This window comes from Plecotus auritus, assembly GCF_963455305.1.
Source record: "Plecotus auritus genome assembly, chromosome: 10".
In the NCBI taxonomy this organism is placed as follows: Eukaryota; Metazoa; Chordata; class Mammalia; order Chiroptera; family Vespertilionidae; genus Plecotus; species Plecotus auritus.
In genome coordinates this window covers 13,213,051-13,234,128 of record NC_137785.1, presented here as the reverse complement: position 1 = coordinate 13,234,128, position 21,078 = coordinate 13,213,051, and the positions used below count along the sequence as shown (strand labels likewise).

General features: G+C 43.9%; 1 protein-coding gene across 1 annotated transcript in view; it reads left to right on the top strand.

Moving 5' to 3' along the window:
- SAE1 (SUMO1 activating enzyme subunit 1) overlaps positions 1 to 21,078 on the top strand; it is a 77,147-nt gene that overhangs the window by 19,263 nt on the left and 36,806 nt on the right. The window contains exons 3-5 of the mRNA XM_080645816.1: positions 7,762 to 7,935; positions 10,024 to 10,166; positions 11,709 to 11,808. Coding sequence (XP_080501942.1) covers positions 7,762 to 7,935; positions 10,024 to 10,166; positions 11,709 to 11,808 — 417 coding nt within the window. The remainder of the gene's footprint in view (positions 1 to 7,761; positions 7,936 to 10,023; positions 10,167 to 11,708; positions 11,809 to 21,078) is intronic.

Below are 21,078 nucleotides of genomic sequence, written 5' to 3'. Positions count from 1 at the left end.
ATCGAGCCCACAACCCAGGCATGTATTTCTGACCGGAATCAAACCCGGGACCCTTCAGTCCACAGGCTGATGCTTCATCCACTGAGCCAAACCAGCTAGGGGCTCATCACTGATGTTTTTATCTCCTCCTCGCCTCCTCTCTGAAATATATAAAAATACTTTTTTTTTTTTAAATTAAAATAAAGTTATCCTAGGAGATCTTGTTGTAGATGGTTTGCAGACATTACTTTGGAAAACATTGGATCAGAGAGGATGTATTCGGACTGCTTAGCATAGTGCCTACACATAACAAGCAAAACATCCAATAATTGGTAATTATCTATATACTAGTGGCCCAGTGCATGAAATTTGTGCACATTAAAAGGGGATTAATTAGAGGAAATAATTTAATATTGCTATTTGCCCTTTCTCTATAATAGAAGTGTCAGAGATGAAAGAAAATTAGTAAAATGTATATGAAAACCTTCCTCCTGTCAGAGTCTGGGGCGCACCACGGGACCCAGAGTCAAGTCCCCGCCCACCCACATGTCCCTCAAAATCGTGTGAGACCCAGACCTGGCCCCCCCCCCCCCCCCCCCCGCCCCGGATTGGGCTAGATCAGCCTTGGGCAAACTACGGCCCGCGGGTCGGATCCGGCTGTTCTATCCGGTTCTCTTGCTCTCCCCTCTGCTCCTTTTTTTTTTTTTTAAATATTTTATTGATTTCTTACAGAGAGGATAGATAGTCAGAAACATCGATGAGAGAGAAACATCGATCAGCTGCCTCCTGCACAACTCCCACTGGGGATGTGCCCGCAACCAAGGTACATGCCCTTGACCGGAATCGAACCCGATACCCTTCAGTCCGCAGGCCGACGCTCTATCCACTGAGCCAAACCAGTCAGGGCTCCCCTCCGCTCCTTTACTTTGAATTTATATTAGTTCACACAAACACTCCATCCATGCTTTTGTTCCGGCCCTCCGGTCCAGTTTAAGAACCCATTGTGGCCCTAACCGGTTTGGCTCAGTGGATAGAGCATCGGCCTGCGGACTGAAGGGTCCCAGGTTCGATTCTGGTCAAGGGCATGTACCTGGGTTGCGGGCACATCCCCAGTAGGGGGCATGCAGGAGGCAGCTGATCGATGTCTCTCTCTCATCGATGTTTCTAACTCTCTATCCCTCTCTCTTCCTCTCTGTAAAAAATCAATAAAATATATTAAAACAAACAAACAAACAAAAAAAAACCATTGTGGCCCTCAAGTCAAAAAGTTTGCCCACCCCTGGGCTAGATCCAGATCCGGCCAGTCCCACCCTTGTCAAGCCCTCCTGGGCAGGGAGTGTAGCCACAGGTCCCCTGGCCTGGTGCCAGGATGGGGGGCGTGGCCTGAGGTCCCCCATCCCAGTCCAGGGCGGGGGGCGTGCCTTGAGGTCCCCCGTCAAGCCCCACTGGGTAAGGGGCATGGCCTGAGGTCCCCCATCAAGCCCTGCCAGGCGGGGGGTGTGCAGCCTCAGGTCCACTAGCCCAGCACCAGTGGGGGGCGCAGCCTCAGGTCCCCCGTCAAGCCCCGTCGGGTGGGGGGTGCGGTCTGAGGTCCCCCGGGCTGGTGCCGGGGTGGGGGCACAGCTTGAAGTCCCCTGTCAAGCCCCACCTGGTGAGGGGCATGGCCTGAGGTCCCCTGTCAAGCCCCATGGGGCAGGGGAGGGCGTAGTTGAGAACACTTTATTGAGAACTAGTCAGAGGGAGAGGAGGCAGGTCCCTGCTGATTGCTTGTTAAGGCTCCTTATGGGAACTTGGCCTCAGCTGTGGGTGCAGCCATCTTTGTGATGGAGTGATGGTCAATTAGCATATTACCTCTTTATTAGATAGGACAGTGGTCAGCAAACTGCGGCTTGCGAGCCACATGTGGCTCTTTGGCCCCTTGAGTGTGGCTCTTCCACAAAATACCACAGCCTGGGCGAGTCTATTTTGAAGAAGTGGCGTTAGAAGTTTAAGTTTAAAAAATTTGGCTCTCAAAAGAAATTTCATCGTTGTACTGTTGATATTTGGCTCTGTTGACTAAAGAGTTTGCCGACCACTGAGATAGGATATAAAAGCCTGAGCGACCATTACGACCGGACAACCAGCAGGTAGCTATTATGTGCACTGACCACCAGGGGGCAGATGCTCAACACAGGAGCTGCCCTGGGTGGTCAGTGCTCTCCCACAGCCAACCTCCTGCGGCTGGCCAACCTCCACGGTCCCTTCCCCTGGTCTGCTGGCCCTGATCGTGCACCAGGCCTCTAGTATGATATAATGATTTAATTGATGATATAATAATAGTGCCCAGCTCCAGTGTAGCTTTCCTCTGACTTGTCTTTTATCTAAAGTGAAAATAACTGCTTCTTACTCTACATTCTCATGCCTCAATGGCATTTTAGTTTTTTTAAATAGACATTTTCAAATATATATAAAAGTAGAGAGGATAATATTTGACATCCCATCTACCTGGCTTCTCCAGATAACAATATTTTGTTGATTTTTAAAGAAATTGATCTTTTACCCTCTCTAGTTTTTGACAGTATGTTATGTTATTTTATATATATATTTAAAAAATATTTTTATTGCTTTCAGAGAGGAAGGGAGAGGGAGAGAGAGAGAGAGAGAGAGAGAGAGAAACATCAATGATGAGAGAATCATTGATCAGCTGCCTCCTGCATGCCCCATACTGGAGTTTGAATCCATAATCTGGGCATGTGCCTCACTGGGAATCAAACCTGTGCCTCCTGGTTCATAGGTTGATGCTCAACCACTGAGCCACACAGGCTGGGCTTTTGACAGTATTTTAAAGCAAATTCCAGGAATCATGTCTTTTTAGGTAAAATACTTTAAAGATTGTATTGCCCCATCCTGTAATTTGTGGGCAATGAAGAAGGGTCCTGTCTCACACTATATAAGTAGTGCACAGTGTGAGGTATAGCCTATGGACAAAAGTAAACGTTAATGAAATTTTTATTTTTTAACTTTTTTCAAATACTTTTTTTTTTATCCTCACCTACGGGTATGTTTTTATTGATTTTTTTAAAAAATATTTTTTTATTGACTTCAGAGAGGAAAGGAGAGGGAGGTGGAAACATCAATGATAATCATTGGCTGCCTCCTGTATGCACCCTACTGGGGATCAAGCCCACAAACCAGGCATGTGCCCTTGACTGGAATTGAACCTGGGACCCTTCAGTCCACAGGCCGATGCCCTTTTCACTGAGCCAAACCAGCTAGCGCTGATTTTATTGATTTTAGGAAGAGAGGAAAGGAGAGAGAGAGAAACATTGATGTGAGAGAGAAACACTGATCGATTGGCTCCTATACACTCCCTGACGGGGGATTGAACCCAAAACCTGGGTATGTGCCCTGACCAGGAATGGAATCTGTAACCTTTTTGTGCACTGGATGATGCTTCAATCAATTGAGCCACCCAGCCAGGGCTGCAATCATTAATTTTTTTAAATTTTACTGCAATATGAATTTTTCTTAATATCACAGTCATATATTGATTTTTGACTTGAATTTAAAACCTTTTAAGCCCTAGCTGGTTTGGATAGAGAGTTGGCCTGCCAACCAAAGGGTCCCGGGTTTGATTCTGGTCAAGGAGATTAATTGGATCAGGGGAAACCAAATGTACCTTGGTTGCAGGCTCCTCCCCAGCCTGGGCCCTGGTCCAGGCAAGTGCTGGAGGTAATCAATTGATGTGTTTCTCTCACATCGATATTTCTATCTTTCCCCCCTCTTCCACTCTCTCTAAAAATCAGTGGAAAAATATCCTCAGATGTGGATTAAAAAATAAATAAATAAAAATACAACCTTCTAAGGAAGGAAAATTCCAGCAAGCAATTTAACAGTTGGAGTACCTGCTGCTTTGACATCTCCCCAACCACAGTGCCCCCTAGAGGCAGGAACACCCCATCTAGAGGAAGAATTTGTAATGTAGAGAGAGGTTAAGCGTTAAGAGACTGAAGGAAGGATGGTTCCTCAACTTGGAGGCCTTGGTGTGGAATAAATGAAAGCACACAGGAATGCTGACTTTCTCATCTGGTTGGAGAAATCCAAGTATGGGGAACGATAATTTAACAGCAAGGGGTGTGATATGGTTCTGTCACTGCCTCAGTCCAGTGATGAATGCCACCCAGTGTTGAAGTGAACAGGCTGATTGTCATACCTTACCGCTTCACTTTGAGAACTTAGTGAAGTTCTACTGCCTTCCGATGCAAGGCCGAACTCCTCTGACTGGTTTCCAGGCTTCGCACAGAGGTTCTCGGTCCCATCTGTGCTTTAGAATCTTTGGGGAGTTATTTTAAAATAAAAGTTCTCCAGGTCAGCCTGACAGTCAGGGAGGGTAGAGAACCTCTGGCTGCATGTAACCTGGTCCCAGTCAAGTTACCCTCCTTGACCCCCATCTCATAAATCTAATAGCTCATGAACACTATGGTTCCTCTGCCCTTTGCAATTTGCTTGTGGCCCCTTTTCCTTCCCTCCTCCGCACGACGAGAAAAGTTCCAGGCAGACAGTGCTACACAGTGCAAAAGCTTTGGAATCATGCAGACTTGAGTTCAGATCCTCCCTCCTCAAGGTGAGCAAAGGACTTAACCTTTCAGAGACTCAATTTGCTCATCTATAAAATGAGGATGTTATTTTCTGCCCCTTAGAGGCTTTCATTTTGTTTACATCAATAAGCAGGATCACCTTCTGCTACCCTGAAGTATTATAGGTATTTGGTTCCCACTCTCAATTTTTTTCCAGAAACCAGAGTGGGCTCCCTGACTCAGGGTGTGATAGGGGGACATAAAAGTCTTCCTGGAGTTCTGATCTGAGTTGAGTATTAAAGAACAAGTAGAGATTGATGAAGTTGAGGGGCTGTATTTCAGGCAGGGGCCATTAGCAGTGGCACAAAACAGCAGGGGAGAAATAGAATATAGAAAGCAGTGTGGAATGTTTAGAGTATGAATCTCAAAGTAGTGGGAGGTGGGAGTAGGTTGCAGGTAAGGTCCAAGTCCTGAAGAGCCTGCTGGCAAGCCCCACTGTAAGCTTTTACTTAGACCCCTGGGTGGTAAGGATTCATTGAAGAGTTTCCAGTGGGGGGAGGAGTGACCTGGTCAGCTTCGGACTTTGGGTAGATGGCTAATTACTGTATCAACTATGGTTGACACAGGATACAGGATAGAAGACCACTTAGAAGGCTGCGTTAGTAGTTTTGGTGAGATGAAAAGGATATGAGTGATGATACTGGTGATAGGGCAGGAAGGACACAGAGGCAGAAAAACTTAGGTAGTAGAATTGATAGGATTGTATATGGGCTTGTAAGGAAAACAGAATATCTTTTTTTTTTTTAAATATATTTTATTGATATTTTACAGAGAGGAAGGGAGAGGGATAGAGAGTTAGAAACATCGATGAGAGAGAAACATTGATCAGCTGCCTCCTGCACACCAAGGTACATGCCCTTGACCGGAATCGAACCTGGGACCTTTCAGTCCGCAGGCTGACGCTCTATCCACTGAGCCAAACCGGTTTCGGCGAAAACAGAATATCTTACAACAACGGACACTTACTGAAGGTGCTGGACACTGTTCTAAGAGCTGTGGCTGTAGTGTCATTTAGTCCTCACAACTCTGACTTGCAGAGTTTGTCATCCCTATTTTATAGATAAGAAAACTGAGACAAGGAAGTGAAGTACTGGCCCATTTAAGGTCACACAGTAGTTAGTGGGAGACAGTGACTCAGTCATTTTGACTCCTGGCAGAGCCCATGCTCTTAGCCTCCGTAGCAGGTGACTGCTATCGAGGACATACCAAGGATTTGAACATCAGGTTTCTTTATTTTTTTTAATTTATTGATTTTTTTACAGAGAGGAAGGGAGAGGGATAGAGAGTTAGAAACATCGATGAGAAAGAAACATCGATCAGCTGCCTCCTGCACACCCTCTACTGGGGATGTGCCCGCAACCAAGGTACATGTCATTGACCAGAATCGAACCTGTGACCCTTCAGTCCGCAGGCAGACACTCTATCCACTGAGCCAAACCAGTTAGGGCTGAACATCAGGTTTCTGGTTCGGGTGACAGGATGGGCAGTTTGGTGGGTTTATCAACAGAGACAAATACAAGAGTCAAATATGAAGGGCCTCTGGCAGTGGTCGGCAAACTGCGGCTCATGAGCCACATGCGGCTCGCGAGCTGCGGTTTGCCGCTCTATTGACCAATGAGTTTGCCGACCACTGGCCTATGGGATATCCAGGAGGAAGTATCTGGTGGGAAGTTAGTTTAATACAAGGCTCAGATCAGGAAGAAATCTGTACAGTAAGAGCAATTTAAGAAAGACCAGAAAATTCTGGTAGAAATTAAAAGAATCATTGAGTTGGTTTATGGTGGTATACAGAGTGAAAAGGTGAAAGATTCTGAGATGGAATCTTGGGACCCATGTAGAGGCTAGAATAGACTGTCTATCGAGGGAGGAGGAGAGCCAGGGTCTGAGAGGCCAAGGGAGCAGAGCATGGATAGTAAGAATTAGCATTGATGGAGTAATTAGTAAGTGCGTTGTTTTTATTAACATCTGCATTTTACATGTGATTCCCTCATACTTACTCAAGGTCACACAATAAGTGGTTGAGTCACATTTGAATAAAAGATTTGAATCCTGCCTGAATTATTTCAGAACCTTGCTCTTAACCACTATGGTATATAGCAGGGGTGGGGAACTTCTGACCTGTGGGCCGTATAAGGCCCTCAAAATCATTTGGTCTGGCCCTGCCAAGCATTATGGGTGAATTATTTAAATGTTTGACCAAATAGAGTAGGCTAATTTTTGAGTTGATAATTTTGTGTGGCCTGTGAATGATTTTATAAATATCCAAATGGCCCTTGGCAGAAAAAAGGTTTCCTACCCCTGGTGTATAGCTTCTCATAATACTGTATAATGAGATCTCTGAAGAAGCGGAATGGGATGGGTCAAGGATCCCGTTAGAGGGTTGGCCTTGAATGGGAGAAGGACCAGCTCATTTTTTTGAAGGAAATGTAGTAAGGTAGTGCTGTGGGTACTTGGAAGGAGAGGGGGAGGGAAGATTATTACTGGTGAACCCAATTTTGGTAAAGGTGACGAAGTCACACCTAGAGATTAATGGTTAAATTAGATGTTTGATGTGGGGGGAAATGCTTGTGAACAATATGGAGTCTGTAACCCTACTGGGGACTGTCATGTGATTATGTTACCTGTCGTTGAGGCTCTCTGCGATACATCCAGCCTTATAGGTGAAATCATCTCTCTACTCCAGTCCCCTTTCAGCTTTCCTCCTCTGAGTTTTCATTGAATTTAAGAGTTCATTTCAAGCATTCTTCATTGTGTCTGAATTTGCACTGGTCTAATTTTAAACCACTGTAGAAAGAGACTTCATCCTTAAAACTACTTATGTTTCTTGGGTATGTATCTGGTAAATGCTTACCACTAATTATATCATTTTGATAGCAGTTACAAACTTAAGTTGAAGAAGAAAGCATGGACGTTTCTGTTTAGAGTGAATTTTCTTTATAAACACAAGGGGGTGCTCTTTAACCATCAATGCCCAGTAAAAGTTAAATGTCTATTTTAAAGCCTCAGAAGGAAAGAGTATAGGGCGTCTGCACTAGGCAGATTCCTGCAGGAACAGTAATGCAATCAAATGGTAGGTATTTTAGTTATCCTTTAAAATGGAAAGGTTCATTGTCTTTGAGATACGATTTTCTCCAAATTCAAGTATTTAAGAAAAATTTCTTCCTAGGTATCTCCAGAAGACCCTGAAGCTCAATTCCTGATCCGCACTGGATCTCTTGGCCGAAATAGGGCCGAAGCCTCTTTGGAGCGAGCTCAGAACCTCAACCCCATGGTGGAAGTGAAGGCGGACACTGAGGATATAGAAAAGAAACCCGAGTCATTTTTCACTCAATTTGATGCTGTGAGTTTCATAGAGAGTGTCCGATCTGGGGGAGTTAAAGCACTAATTGTGTGTGTTCTAGGTACACTAAAGCATTAGAATCTTGAATTCTGGGCTTTTTCCCAAGTAAGTTTATAAGCTGTACTGCTCTTTAGGTTTACTACACTGCCTTCGTAGATGGAATGTGTTGGTAGGTGGATCCAGTATGTTGGGTCTGCTATAGCTGCGAGTTGCTATCTGTTGGTTTCTTCTTTGGGCATATGTTCCCCTAGACCAGGTTTCATCCTTGGTGTTTGTCTTCCTTCCAGAATCTTTGCACATGGCTTTGATACATATTATTGCAAATGTTTTCTCCTGAAAACTTAACAAGTTGGTGATTAATTTCTGTAGCAGAGTCATTTTTTTGGTTAGAAATATCAAACTACAGCTTGTGTTTTGTCTTTAAAAAGAGCACACCTGATCTTGGTCTGTCTCTGTCACACAGCCACTTTGACCACGTTGCCATGGATAACTAGACAAAATCACTATAGTCATAAGCCAAATGAAGCATATCCAACCTCACTTGGTTTCTCTGCCAAATCTCTGCAGAGGTGAAAGGATAAGTTAAATTCTGTTTCAGTGCCTGTGACCTTTCAGACATGGTTCCTTGTGCCCTGCAAGAAGCTTGAATAATTGTGAAAGTCACAGATGATCTACTTGTTTTTTAAATGAAAGGCCCATTATACGAGAGGTTAGAATTCGGGTTGAGTAGTTTGTTTTTCACGCTGTTATATTTCATATGCGCATCTGTTCAAATACGGGCTTGAAATGATGGATCATCTGTGCATTTTGTCCTTTTTTTCTTTTTAATTCATTCTGTTTCGTAACTCCAGATATTGGAACATTTTCCATGTGGATGAAGGTCTTCTCTTCATTCCTTTATTCATAGTAACCACATTTGATTTATTCTAGGTGTCCCTCAACCTTCTAGCAACTAGAAGCTTTGTTAGAACTGAAGCGTGGAGCCAGTTGCTTGTATAATGCATGTGCACGGGGCAAGCATGACTGTCACACAGGCCATGTTTGACTGGTCCTGAATTGGGTTTAGTCACTTGTGACTCTATACGTTTCCATTTGGTCAGTTGATTGCATGTTCAATTGTGGTTGTCTCACCTTTTTAGATTTGATTTTTCCTTGGGAGGCTGTGTCCTTTGAATGACACCAGATGCACATATTTCTCCATGAGTGTTATTTCAGTAGTCTGCCTGCCAGACAAGAGCAGAGAGGTTCTATCAAATGAAAATATCCTTTTGTAATTTATTCCCCAACTTTCTATGTTCAGATGAAAAATGTCTACATTAGAAGTTATCTTCTTGGACAAGATTACAAAGCTTCTCCAGAAAGATGGTGTTTTATGCCATGAAATTTAGCCATTTCCAATCCCTTAACTTATTGGAATAGAACCTACAGGCCTCAGAGCAGCATTGATAATTCCACTGAGTAAATCACCAGTTCATTGTCTAAGTCTGAATGGAAGGTCACTTGGTCTGTAACCTTTTTTTTTTTTTGGTCCTTAAATTGAGATAAAGTTTTCACATGGAAAACTGGAAAAGTAATCTCAACAGGACTTGTTTATCTTTTTTATCTGAACGCTTCAATCAAAAGAAGGGGAAAAAGTGCCCTTGTATTTAAACGTGACTAGGGGTCAATTTTAAAAACTGGTTTTGCTCCTTGTTGTAGCTTATTCAGATTTTAATATATTTAATCACTTAGAAATAACTTACACTTAAGTTATTAGTGTCGTTTTCTTTTCATGAAAACCATGAAATGTGGTTTATATGTGTTCATGGATCAGGGGAAACAAATTTATTAAATGGCTTTTACTTTCCAGTTAAACACATTTCATTTGGGTTGCAGAATGTAACGTCTCATAATTTACATTTTCTACGCACTGAAACCTGCAACTTTTCTTTTGTCTTGTAGCCATAGGATCCAAGGAACCTGTTGTACCAGTTTGAAACTGGCTTTAGACATGCCTAGTGAGACTGTTCATTAAGATTTATTTAGACATCAGGACAATGATTCACAGTTTGCAGAACTCACACCCAGCCAATTTCTTTCTTTCTGCAGGTATGTCTGACTTGCTGCTCCAGGGATGTCATAATTAAAGTTGACCAGATCTGTCACAAAAATAGCATCAAGTTCTTTACAGGAGATGTCTTTGGCTACCACGGATACACATTTGCCAATCTTGGAGAGCATGAATTTGTAGAGTAAGTGTTGGGAGAGGAGGAGAGAATATAACATTTTCAAAGTGTAATTTTACTCACTGATAGGAAATGAACTATTGAGGAAAGTCTTTTACCATAACACTTAGAATATTGGGAAACCAATTCATTAACAGCTTCTGATACATAGATTTTGTGTTCAGAATTGTAGGAGATGGGGACCTTGCCTTCCACAATGATGCTCTAATTTAAAGCATAAAGAAAGCAGTGTTCTAGGCAATTAAAGTACATCACCTGGGGATTTGATCACTCTGGATTTCAGGGGGGTGAAGCACGCTTTTAGGGAAGGCTTGTTTGGGTTATAAACATTTTTGCCCAGCTTAGCAGGTCAAACTTTTCAGGTTGAGAGTTAGTAAAATTAGTACAAAATAAGTTAGATGCGCAACTCTGGAGGCACACTCAGCCAACATCTACCTTGGAAATAAAAAGCTCCATGGCCCAAAGACTGCTTTCAGTTTGAACATTGCGGTTGCAGACTGTGGTGATTCTCACATGATGGGACCTGCAGGGTTTTGAACTTGTAGCATCTAGATGAAAGATGATACCAGTATTGTAAAACTACAGGACTTGGCCTTTTTTTGGTTGTAATTTTCTGACCACTGACACCCCCTTTCCCCCATGAGAGGTAAAGATTGAGAGGTAAAGAGACCCTGCTGTGTGGCAGGTGAGCTTCCTACCAAGTAAGAACTTTCTTTAGTTCAGCTTCTCAGGCAAGTCACTGAAATTTCTCTGGTCTGCAAGTTTCTTGCCTGTAAAATTGACATGGCGGGGAGTACAAACATGTTTAGGATCTCCCATAACTCCAACGTTTTGTGGCTTTAGAAAATCTAGTTCTTTGGGTACATTATAAATGGATAAAGAAGTCATAGAGGAAAGAAGTCATAGAGGAAAGCAGTCCAGATTATTTTAATGTGAGTTCCCCATGGCAGAAGGGAGGAATTTAGTTAGAGTAATTCATGATTCAAGTGCTACGTTCACAAAGTTTATTGAGAGCTTACTCGGCAGTGTGCTAAGAAATAAATGTATGTTATTTCTCTTCTTACAAGAATCATTTTTTTTTTTTTTTGTACATAAACCACGTATTATTCCCCCTCACAAAATCCAGTGGCTGTATTACAGGAACGAAACCAGATCAAAGACATGAAAAGAAAAAGCCACTACTTAACTGAAACACAACAGTGCTGAGTTCGGGTTCTGTGTAGAATTGTCACCAGCGCAGTAAAAATAGCCCCACCCGGATCTTTTAAACTTGAAAATGATCACATTAAAAACCTGAGGTTACAAGGGACCACAGTATGAACCAGAATTTCATTTCGAGAATCTTTTGTTAGCAATTGTTACCCCCACGTAGTGGGTGACTGGCTCGTCAGGTAATCGGTGTCCAAGCTGGGATTTGAACCCAGATCTGTTTGACTCCAAAACTTTGGCTCTTAACCAACATCCCATTCTGTGAGCTGGTAATGCTTTATTTGTTCTAATGGCATGATTCCTAGAGTAGAACTGGATTCCCTCCCTGTCACCGTCTAGGGAGAAGACCAAAGTTGCCAAGGTTAGCCAAGGAGTAGAAGATGGCCCTGATACCAAGAGAGCAAAACTGGATTCATCTGAGACAACTATGGTCAAAAAGGTATGTGTACTCTGGGGGGAGGGGTCAGGAACCCTGCGCCTCATGGGAACAGGCAATTACAGTGGCATAGGAGGGAAGCCAGCACGGTGGGCTTGAAGGGAGGGTCTGGATAGACTGGGTCAGTGCTTGTCCCACTTAAAGGGGGGTAGCTGCTGCGTAGTGCCAGCTGAGCTGTGAGGGAATGTGTGGATCTAGGATGCCAGATGTGATTTTTAAGACAATCAGAAATGTAGAGCGGCCAGCATGGCTCAATAGTTGAGCATCGACCTATGAACCAGGAGATCACGGTTCAATTCCCAGGCAGGGCACATGCCCAGGTTGCGGGCTCGATCACCACCCAGTGTGGGGTGTGCAGGAGGCAGCCAATCAGTGATTCTCATCATTGATGTTTCTCTATCTCTCTCCCTCTCCCTTCCTCTTTGAAATGAATAAAAATATACTTTAAAAAAAAGAAATGTAGTGGTTTTTTTTTTAATGCTCTGTCCCAAACTTTTTAATACTGCCAACCTATTCACCAATGCTGTCCTTGTCAACAGCAGAGGCTAAAGAGAACATGTTTGCCCTAACCGGTTTGGCTCAGTGGATAGAGCGTCGACCTGCAGACTCAAGGGTCCCGGGTTCGATTCCAGTCAAGGGCATGTATCTTGGTTGTGGGCACATCCCCAGTAGGGGGTGTGCAGGAGGCAGCTGATTGATGTTTCTCTCTCATTGATGTTTCTGACTCTCCCTCTCCCTTCCTCTCTGTAAAAAATCAATAAAATATATTTAAAAAAAAGAGAGAGAGAGAGAACATGTTTGCAGGACTTACATGGTCTGTGGGCCACTGATAGGACCCCTGGTGTATGAAGTAGTATCAGAAAGACTCTTTTTGAGCAAAGGCCATGAATTTTTAAAATTTATTTTAGAAAGAAACATCAGTTTGTTCTACTTATTTATGCATTCATTGGTTGATTCTTATATGTGCCCTTACTGCGGATGGAACCCGCAACCTTGGTGAATCTGGACAACCCTCCAACCAACTGAACTACCCAGCCAGGGCCAAAGAGCATTACTTTCGTTTTGTTTGTTTTTTTATTTTAAAGAAAAGTGAGATTGGTAGACATTTAGTAAAGTCCTAAGTGGGCAGGAGACAGTTTAAACTTGAATTGTTTTGTTTCTTTAAAGTTTTGGTTTCACCAAATCTTTTAAGAACAAAGGCCTCAAGGTTGGCAAATGTTACCAGGTGTATACTTTTAAATTTATACTTAGATTCTACTTGGAATTAGTGCAGTAATTTAAATTCATTTTCTAAAAAGAGGAGTGGAAAGGGAATCAGAGACGCTGGTTTCTAGTTGGTGGTGGAATCTTGTGGTGGGGAAAACCAGGTGAAGTGGTCAGAATTGGTTTTGTCGAACTGAGAGGAAAGATACGACCAAGCCCATATTTACTCTTTGCTTTGTAGATTTAAATGTTGAGAAAGAAAAACAGCTGGTCAGAGCATTGAGTTAAAATTGCTCTAAAAGGGGGATTCTAAGAGCGCAGAAACCACAAAAGAGTCTGCAGAAACCACAGAAGTGGAACTCTTCAAGTTTCCAGCAAGGCTTCGCTGGAGATTTTCTCTTTCTTGTTCTTTATGTTTGTGCTGGAATAGTTTGATGCTGTGCGTGTGATACAGAGGAATTATTAAGCCCTAATTTTAGTGTCTATTCACAGGACCATAATTATCTTGAGTGAACATTGGTGTTTTGGCCAAAACTTGGGTCCTTTTTTTTCTTCCTTTCTTCTTGAGGCCCAGTCAAGCCTTGTCTGAATAGCGCCGTGAGTTTGGTGGGGGGAGATAAATTGTTAACTAACGGAGGAGCACAAAAGCAGCTTTGTGGGTGCTGTCAATTTATAAATCACACCCTCTTACAAGTGTGACACTTGGCCTTGGTGTGAAGGGTTTTATGGCTTAAGGGCTTCTTTGATTGAGGCGGGTCTTTCACATTCAAATAGAGAGTGCCTAGCTTTGTTAGCCCTTCACAGCTGGAAGTTTCCCGGGAGTCACTTCTGATGGTGCCCACTGGGGCTGATCTGGAAGCCTCTTTTGGGAGCCACTTTATCTAGCTATGAGGAGAATGTGGCAGCCCTGGCAGGCACTGGGAGGCCTTCGCGTACCATTCCTAGGGCTCCTCAGTCACAGAGCTCTTTGTGCGGCCCCTTCCTACATGGCACCCAAGTTGAAGGTATCAAAATATGCCCAGCTGACATTGTTAGTCAGCTGTTTCCCTTGGACAATTCAGGCTGGGATTCCAACCTCGAGCCCTTAAGGTTGCGAGGCATTCAGGGCATTCCTGATGACAATCCCCGGGATTCCAGACCTTGCCTTTGTGCGGCCTCCCCAAGGGCGCTGTGGAAGGACTGGGCTGCACAGGTCTGGGCCAGGACTTTGCCATCTTGTACTAGTACGTGTCCTCCGTTTTGGCAGAGACCGTTCTGAGGCGTGGAAGTTTTCCTCCAACTCAAAAATCCTTTGATTCCGATTCTGTCCTTTTGCCTCAATTGTATGGAATAACTAGTTGGGTTATGCTCAGAGTGCAGGATGGGGGTGGGGAAGCAGCCACTTCCTGTTTCCTGTGAAAGGTTTCTGGTTAGGGTCCAAATGTTGTAAAGCCACTTTTGCTTCAAGGTACGCATTGTGCTCCTAAATTAGAAACAGTTAAAAAACAAAGAGGGAAAAGAGAGGTTGTGGTTTTCACACAGTCTAGGAAGACAGGGGCCTTTCTAGCACACGGCCATCATGATAAATACAGCAGTAGGGAAGTGCATGGCCCAGAGACAGGTGCTTAGTAGTTTGTTTGCTTCCTTTGCTGCCCAGGAGAAGTCGTGCAACAGATTTCACCAGAATTGGGTCTTGGGCACAAAGCTGATGTACAGTGGATGCACAGCGGATGAAGGAGAGAGCACAGTAATGGTTTGGTGGCGAGGAAGTGTTCAAGTTTCCCAGAGAAAGAGTTGTTAGAATTGGCATGTGAAGGCCAGTTTGTTGGGCACTGAAGCCAGGACCAGTCCTAGGAAGCAGGATCAACCAAAAGCACAGATGTAAGGCAGAGTGACTCTGGCTTTCCTCACTCCAGAACAGCCAGCTCTTTCCGTCTCTTTGAGTTGCAAAATGCCTACTGTGTTCAAGGCAGTGTTTTGGGTGCAGGGAATCACATACAGTCCTGTTGTCACCATTTACAGATGATGCTGAAGCTAAGAGAAGTTAAATGACCTGCCAAGGTCACACAGCTTTTAGAAGCAGCAGATGGGAGAGCATAGACAGAGACTAAGGCAGGGGTGAGCAAACTTTTTGACTCGAGGGCCACAATGGGTTCTTAAACTGGACCGGAGAGCCGGAACAAAAGCATGGATGGAGTGTTTGTGTGAACTAATATAAATTCAAAGTAAAGGAGCGGAGGGGAGAGCAAGAGAACCCTCCGCTCTTCGGCTCCGCGGGCCGGATAGAACAGCCGAACGGGCCGGATCCGGCCCGCGGGCCGTAGTTTGCCCACGGCTGGACTAAGGGCACTGGCTCACCCTATGACTTACAAGGTGATTCCCCTGGGAGTTGTAGGATAATTTGAACTGTTAGGAGGATGGTGGGATACAATATTGTTAACATGGGGATCGTTTCGGAAAAACCTTTGGGAGAAGCCATTATCACATTCCCATTTGCTGCTCATGTTTCTTTATTGTTAGGGGCTGCCAGACATGAGTAGATGCCTGATGGTGGTTACTTGCCCTGGTCACACTTTAAAAACTAATCATGAAGTAGGATGTGTTCATAACATGCTAAAAAATGCAGATTTAATTTTACCTCTGCTTCTGAAAATAGTAGGTGACTAATTTGGGCACTGTTAATACTCTCCTCATGAATTAGTTGTGAAATTCCACGGTGGAGTAGTGATTCATTATTATGATTCCCCCTTCCTGCGCAGTTTGTTGACAGCTCAGTCATCCTCCTCTCACTGCCATCCTTAAAGAAACATTCCTCATGACTAACTAGTTTCATTCCTCCTCTTTTATGTAGCATCTTGATTTGTAACCATGATTCCCCTTCAGATCACTTGTCAGTGTCTCTCCCATTAGAGTTTAAGCTCCATAGGGGCAGTTCTGTCCACTGCTGTACTCCGAGACAGGGCCTGGTATAGTCATATTCAGGAAATGTCTGTGCAGTGTAGTTGTGGCTGTTCCTGCAGTATAATATGATAGCTTTAGAGCAGATTATTGTCATTTAAAAAAAGAATTATTGAATTAACTTTCTTTGTGATCAACTAAATGTACCTTAGGTCTAGAGTTTAGGTTTTTGAGCTAAGCCAAGAACAAAATTCTAAACAGGACAAGGGACTTGGCTAGAAATATGTAGAAGTCATTGAGTTGCCTAGACCAAAGCCTTCAGGCCCAAGTGCTGCTAATTGTCAGAATCACTTGATTTGGGGGAGGGGTGGCAGGGAAATGCAGGGTGCAAGCTGCAGAAAGGTTGGTGGAATTCCGATAACAGGTTTTATAAGTCTGATGGTTGTAAAGTGTGGGGTGGGTGCTGGTGGTGCCCTGTCTCACAAGGGGAAAGTTTCTGGGCTCCAAGGGTGACGAGAGAGGGTTCTTCCTAGAATCACAGCACAATCCAGTGTGTGTGTGTGTGTGTGTGTGTGTGTGTGTGTGTGTGTGTGTGTGATATTTCATGCACAAAAATAATGCCACATCAATGCAAGTTTTGGGACATAACAATGAAATACTATTCAACTTAACATTTCCAGTACTATTGTACTAATCTGTGTGCTTCTCTCTCTCCTTCCCTGCGCTGCAGGTATTTGTGTGGACTTAATAAGGTACCTGAAAGGGTGGATATAGCCCTGCTGGGCATGGTGTTTTATCGTGTGTTTGTAAGTCTAACTAGTGGAATAGAACTTATTGTGTGATGATGTAGGTATAAATCAAGAAGGATATAGCTAACCATGTACCCACCCCCAACTTAGAGCATAAAGCATTACCAGTGTGGTTAGGGCTCACCCCTGTCTGTCTCTCCCAACATAAGTAACCACTGTCCTCCATTGTGGTTCTCCTTCCCATGCATTTCTTCTTACTACATATGTGTTTCCTAGCAATAAAGAATTGTTTGGTGTACCTTTTTAAGAATTGGTACATATCCTGTGAATGCCGCCACCTGCTTTTTAAGAGCAGTGTTATATCTCGGTAGTTTCCGGGCTTCCCTGTCCATGTTGGTAGCCACTGGCCACATGTGGCTATTGGAATTAGTTAAAATTAAATAAAAAATTTGCTTCTTCAGCCTCTCTAACTATATTTCATATGCTTGGTAACTACATGTGGCTATTGGCATCCGTATTGCAAAGATAGAAGATGTTTCATCCTCACAGATAGTTCTCTTGGACAGCACTGCAGGACATTCTCTCCTCTCTCTCTCTCTCTCTCTCTCTCTCTCTCTCTCTCTCTCTCTCTCTCTCTCACTCTCTCTCTCGGCTGTAGAGTATTGGTTGTATGAATACATCACTATTTGTTCTGCTGTTTGATGGGCATTTCGGTCTGTAAGTTTTGCTGTTACAAATTGGGTGGCCACAGTCAGTGTTTGGTGTGTGTAGCTAACCTCCTTGGGCACCTGTGTGCTTTCTCCAGGGTAGATACTTAGGATGAAAATTGGGATGTGTGCATCCTCACCTTCACCAGACCCTGCCTGCTAAATTACTCCCCAGTAGTTTTATCCGTTTACATTTCAAAGCCAGCAATATATGACAGTAAGTGTGCTAGCTTCAGGCCCTTTTGCCGCTCTGCAGAGTGTGAAAACTGTCTCCGGTTGTGGTTGGCATTTGTTAAGAGTGCTTTTTTTGTTTGTTTGTTTGTATGTTTGTTTTGAATCATATGAGCCGTTTATTCCAATACTGCTGGCAGTATGGGAGAGCAGCAGGTCATCCCCAAAAATCTGCTGTTAGAGTGCTCTTTAAAAAACTACAGTCTCCCATGAATAGGTACAGAAATTAGACCTAGAAACCTGTAGTGTATTGTTTTTTAAATAAGGTATGCATATGTTTATTTTTTAAAATATATTTTTATTGATTTCAGAGAGGAAGAGAGAGGGAGAGAGAGTTAGAAACATCAATGATGAGAGAGAATCATTGATTGGCTGCCTCCTGCACGTCCCACTGGGGACTGAGCCTGCAACCCGGGCATGTGTCCTGACCAGGAATCAAACTGTGACCTTCTGGTTCATAGGCCGATACTCTAACGATTGAGCCTAACTGGCCAGGCGAAACCTGTAGTTTTAAAAGTTGATTTGATGCTGATTTACATTCAACTTTATTTTATATCCAGAACTATATCACGTTACAGATGTTCAGCCTGATTTAAAAAGTAAAATTTATTCACCATCCCAGGTGTGGAAAACACAGAACAAGTTGAGAGAATGTGAACACTGTTCCCCAATAATTACTATAACGTTCTTTTCAGAATACTTTCTGTGCATGATAAAGTTGGAGTACTAATTAAAAGATATGAATACATATAAGACATATAATGACCTAATATATATGACATGTATTGTGTTTTGCTTTTTTTATTCAATGTGTTTTGGCAGCACTCCCAGACTTTTATCTACTTTGGAGAGCAGGTTTACATCGCCTTGCTGTAATCTATTGAACCAGTCTCCTTTTACATTGGCAAGGTCACTGCGGTTTCCCACACTTCTAAATGGCCTAGCACAACCCCATAACTTGATGGCCGATAGACCATGTGGAGAATTCACCTTTTATATTTACTGTTGGGATTTTTGGCAAATGAGAAGCAGCTCACAAGTATTTATTGACAATCTAGTCTATTGGGTGCTGTGCCTTTTACTGTGGTCCCTACCTCTGGAAGCTATAAGAGTGAGTATAAGAGGGCTTGTTACTAGTCTTAACTGAACTATGAGCTTGAAATCCTTAAGGCTCAGGATTGCCCACGAAGGAGTGGGTAGCAGAGGAGAATGCGTTAAGCATTCTAGACAGAGGGTTCCGGAGCCAAGGGAGTGGAGAAGTGGAAGGGGCAAGGGAAATGTGAAAGGTACCCATTTGAGTGTGTTCATTCAGGTAGATGGTGGATGCTCCTGCTCGGCAGACACTGTCCTGGGTGCTTCACCTGAAAGATCCATCATTCCCTGAGAGCACTGTGGAGTGTGTTTTCTCTTTATAAACCCAGAGCTGGTGAGCTGAGTGAGACAGGCAACACCTCTTGCACCTGTCCTACTACAGATTAGGTGACTTGGTTAAGTTTTGTTTTATTTTTAATTGTTGTGAAAGTCGATAGTAGACTTTTGGTAGTTTGGACAACAAAAAAGGACATTAGCCATGGCCAGTGTGTTTAGTGGTTAGTTAGAGCATCAGCCCATGCCCCGAAGGGTTGCAGGTTCGATTCCTAGTAAAGGGCACGTACCTGGGTTGCAGGTTCCCTTCCCACCCCCAGTAAGGGTGCCTGCAGGAGGCAACCAGTCAGTGTGTCTCACATCTATGTGTCGATGTTTGTCTCTCTCCCTCTCTCCTTTCCACTCTGTCTGAAAAGCAGTGGAAAAAATATTCTCAGGTGAGGATTAACAACAACAAAGGGCGGGGGCATTATTTGGAGGCAGGCTGGAGTAACACAAGAAGCATTGAATAACTTGTGATCTGGGAGGTTAAAAATCCAGGCAGCTGGTGGTAGGAATTTGGCCCTTCTCTTAAGAGCCCTGCCATTAATATGGCTCCACTTCCAACTTTCAAATTCTCACTCCCTAGGATAAAGAATCTGATTGGTCAGTCTTGGGCCATGGGCCCTCCACTGGCTCTGTCACCTGTGGCTGGAGGGCTAGTACATATTACAGATAGGGCCACTGTGGGCCTCCTCCCCAGATACCAGGGAACTTCCTAAAAGTTGTCTGCCACAGTCAGGCCTGAGAGGTAAATTCATTTGCCTGAGGTCACAACTTAGTGGCAAAACTGGGATGGTTCTGTCCTAGACTTTGGGAAGAAAAAGGGCCTCTGTCCTTGGCCCTAGTGCTCTAGAAGGTCCCAGTTTGTCCTCCTTCCAGCCATTCCTCTCATAGGGTGAGGATTCCATGGGATCAAGATGTGTCCACTGGGGCCCATAGCCTTTGCCCTCAGTTCTAGACCACATTCTGGATGCCTGGGACCCCGGAATTTCCTACCCAGACAGCCCAGGCTTACTTCCCAGGCGTTTTGGGGCTTCCTCCCTGACCTGCCTCTGGAGTGCAGGCCTTATCACAGTGTCTACATGCCTACACCTGGTGGGGGAGGGAGGCCAGGAGGGGAGAGCAGGTTTTGGTGGGAAAGGACGAGCTGAGGGGACAAAGCTACAAGAGAAGGGAAAACTGGGGGACAGCGTTCCCGGTGCACCTTGTTCTGGCAGAGAACTCCAAGGAGTATGAGATTTCCAAATTTGAACCTGATCTTCCAGGTGGCTGGCTGTGGAGAAGGTATATTTGTTTGTTAAGGCAGGAGAATACAATATCTTTTACTTAGTGGCTTCCTAGTTTGATTTAAAACTAAACATGTAGACGTGTTGTATGGGTTTTCATTGGTACTCTTGTCCCAGTGTTAGAGGTGGGACTGAGACTAAAACGCAGCTTTTTTTTCTCATTCATCATCAGTGGCTTAATAGACCAGCGGATTCTTAGCATTGTTCTTAGTGAGGCAAACTACAGAACCTCTGAATGAAGGTCTTGATGGTTTTTAAAATCTGATAAAACTTTGTTTCCTCATTATGATAGCATTCCCAGCATACTGCTGATGGCTTGGTCTGTGTTTAAGACTCATTAGAAGGGGCTGGCAGCCTGTATAAGGCATTAAATGTCACTAGGCTGACAGCATGACTTAACTTTTGGGGTCAAACAGACCCATTGACCCAACAGTTTGAGGGCACTGTAGACATCTTGTATACCAGCCCAGAGGCAGAAAGCCACCTTAAAAACCTTGACTATTGCCTGGCCAGTGTGGCTCAGTGGTTGAGCATGGACCCATGAACCAGGAGGTCATGGTTCAATTCCTGGTCAGGGCACATGTCCAGGTTTCGGGCTTGATCCCTAGTAGGGGACATGCAGGAGGCAGCCAATCAGTGATTCTCTTTCATGCTCTTCCTTCTTCTCTCTGAAATCAATAAAAACATTTTTTTTAAAAAAAGCCTTGACTATTTAGCCCTGACTGATGTGGCTCAGTTGGTTATCCTGTGCACCGAAAAGTTGTTGGTTAGATTCCCGGTTGGGGCACATAGCTGGATTGTGGGTTCCATCCC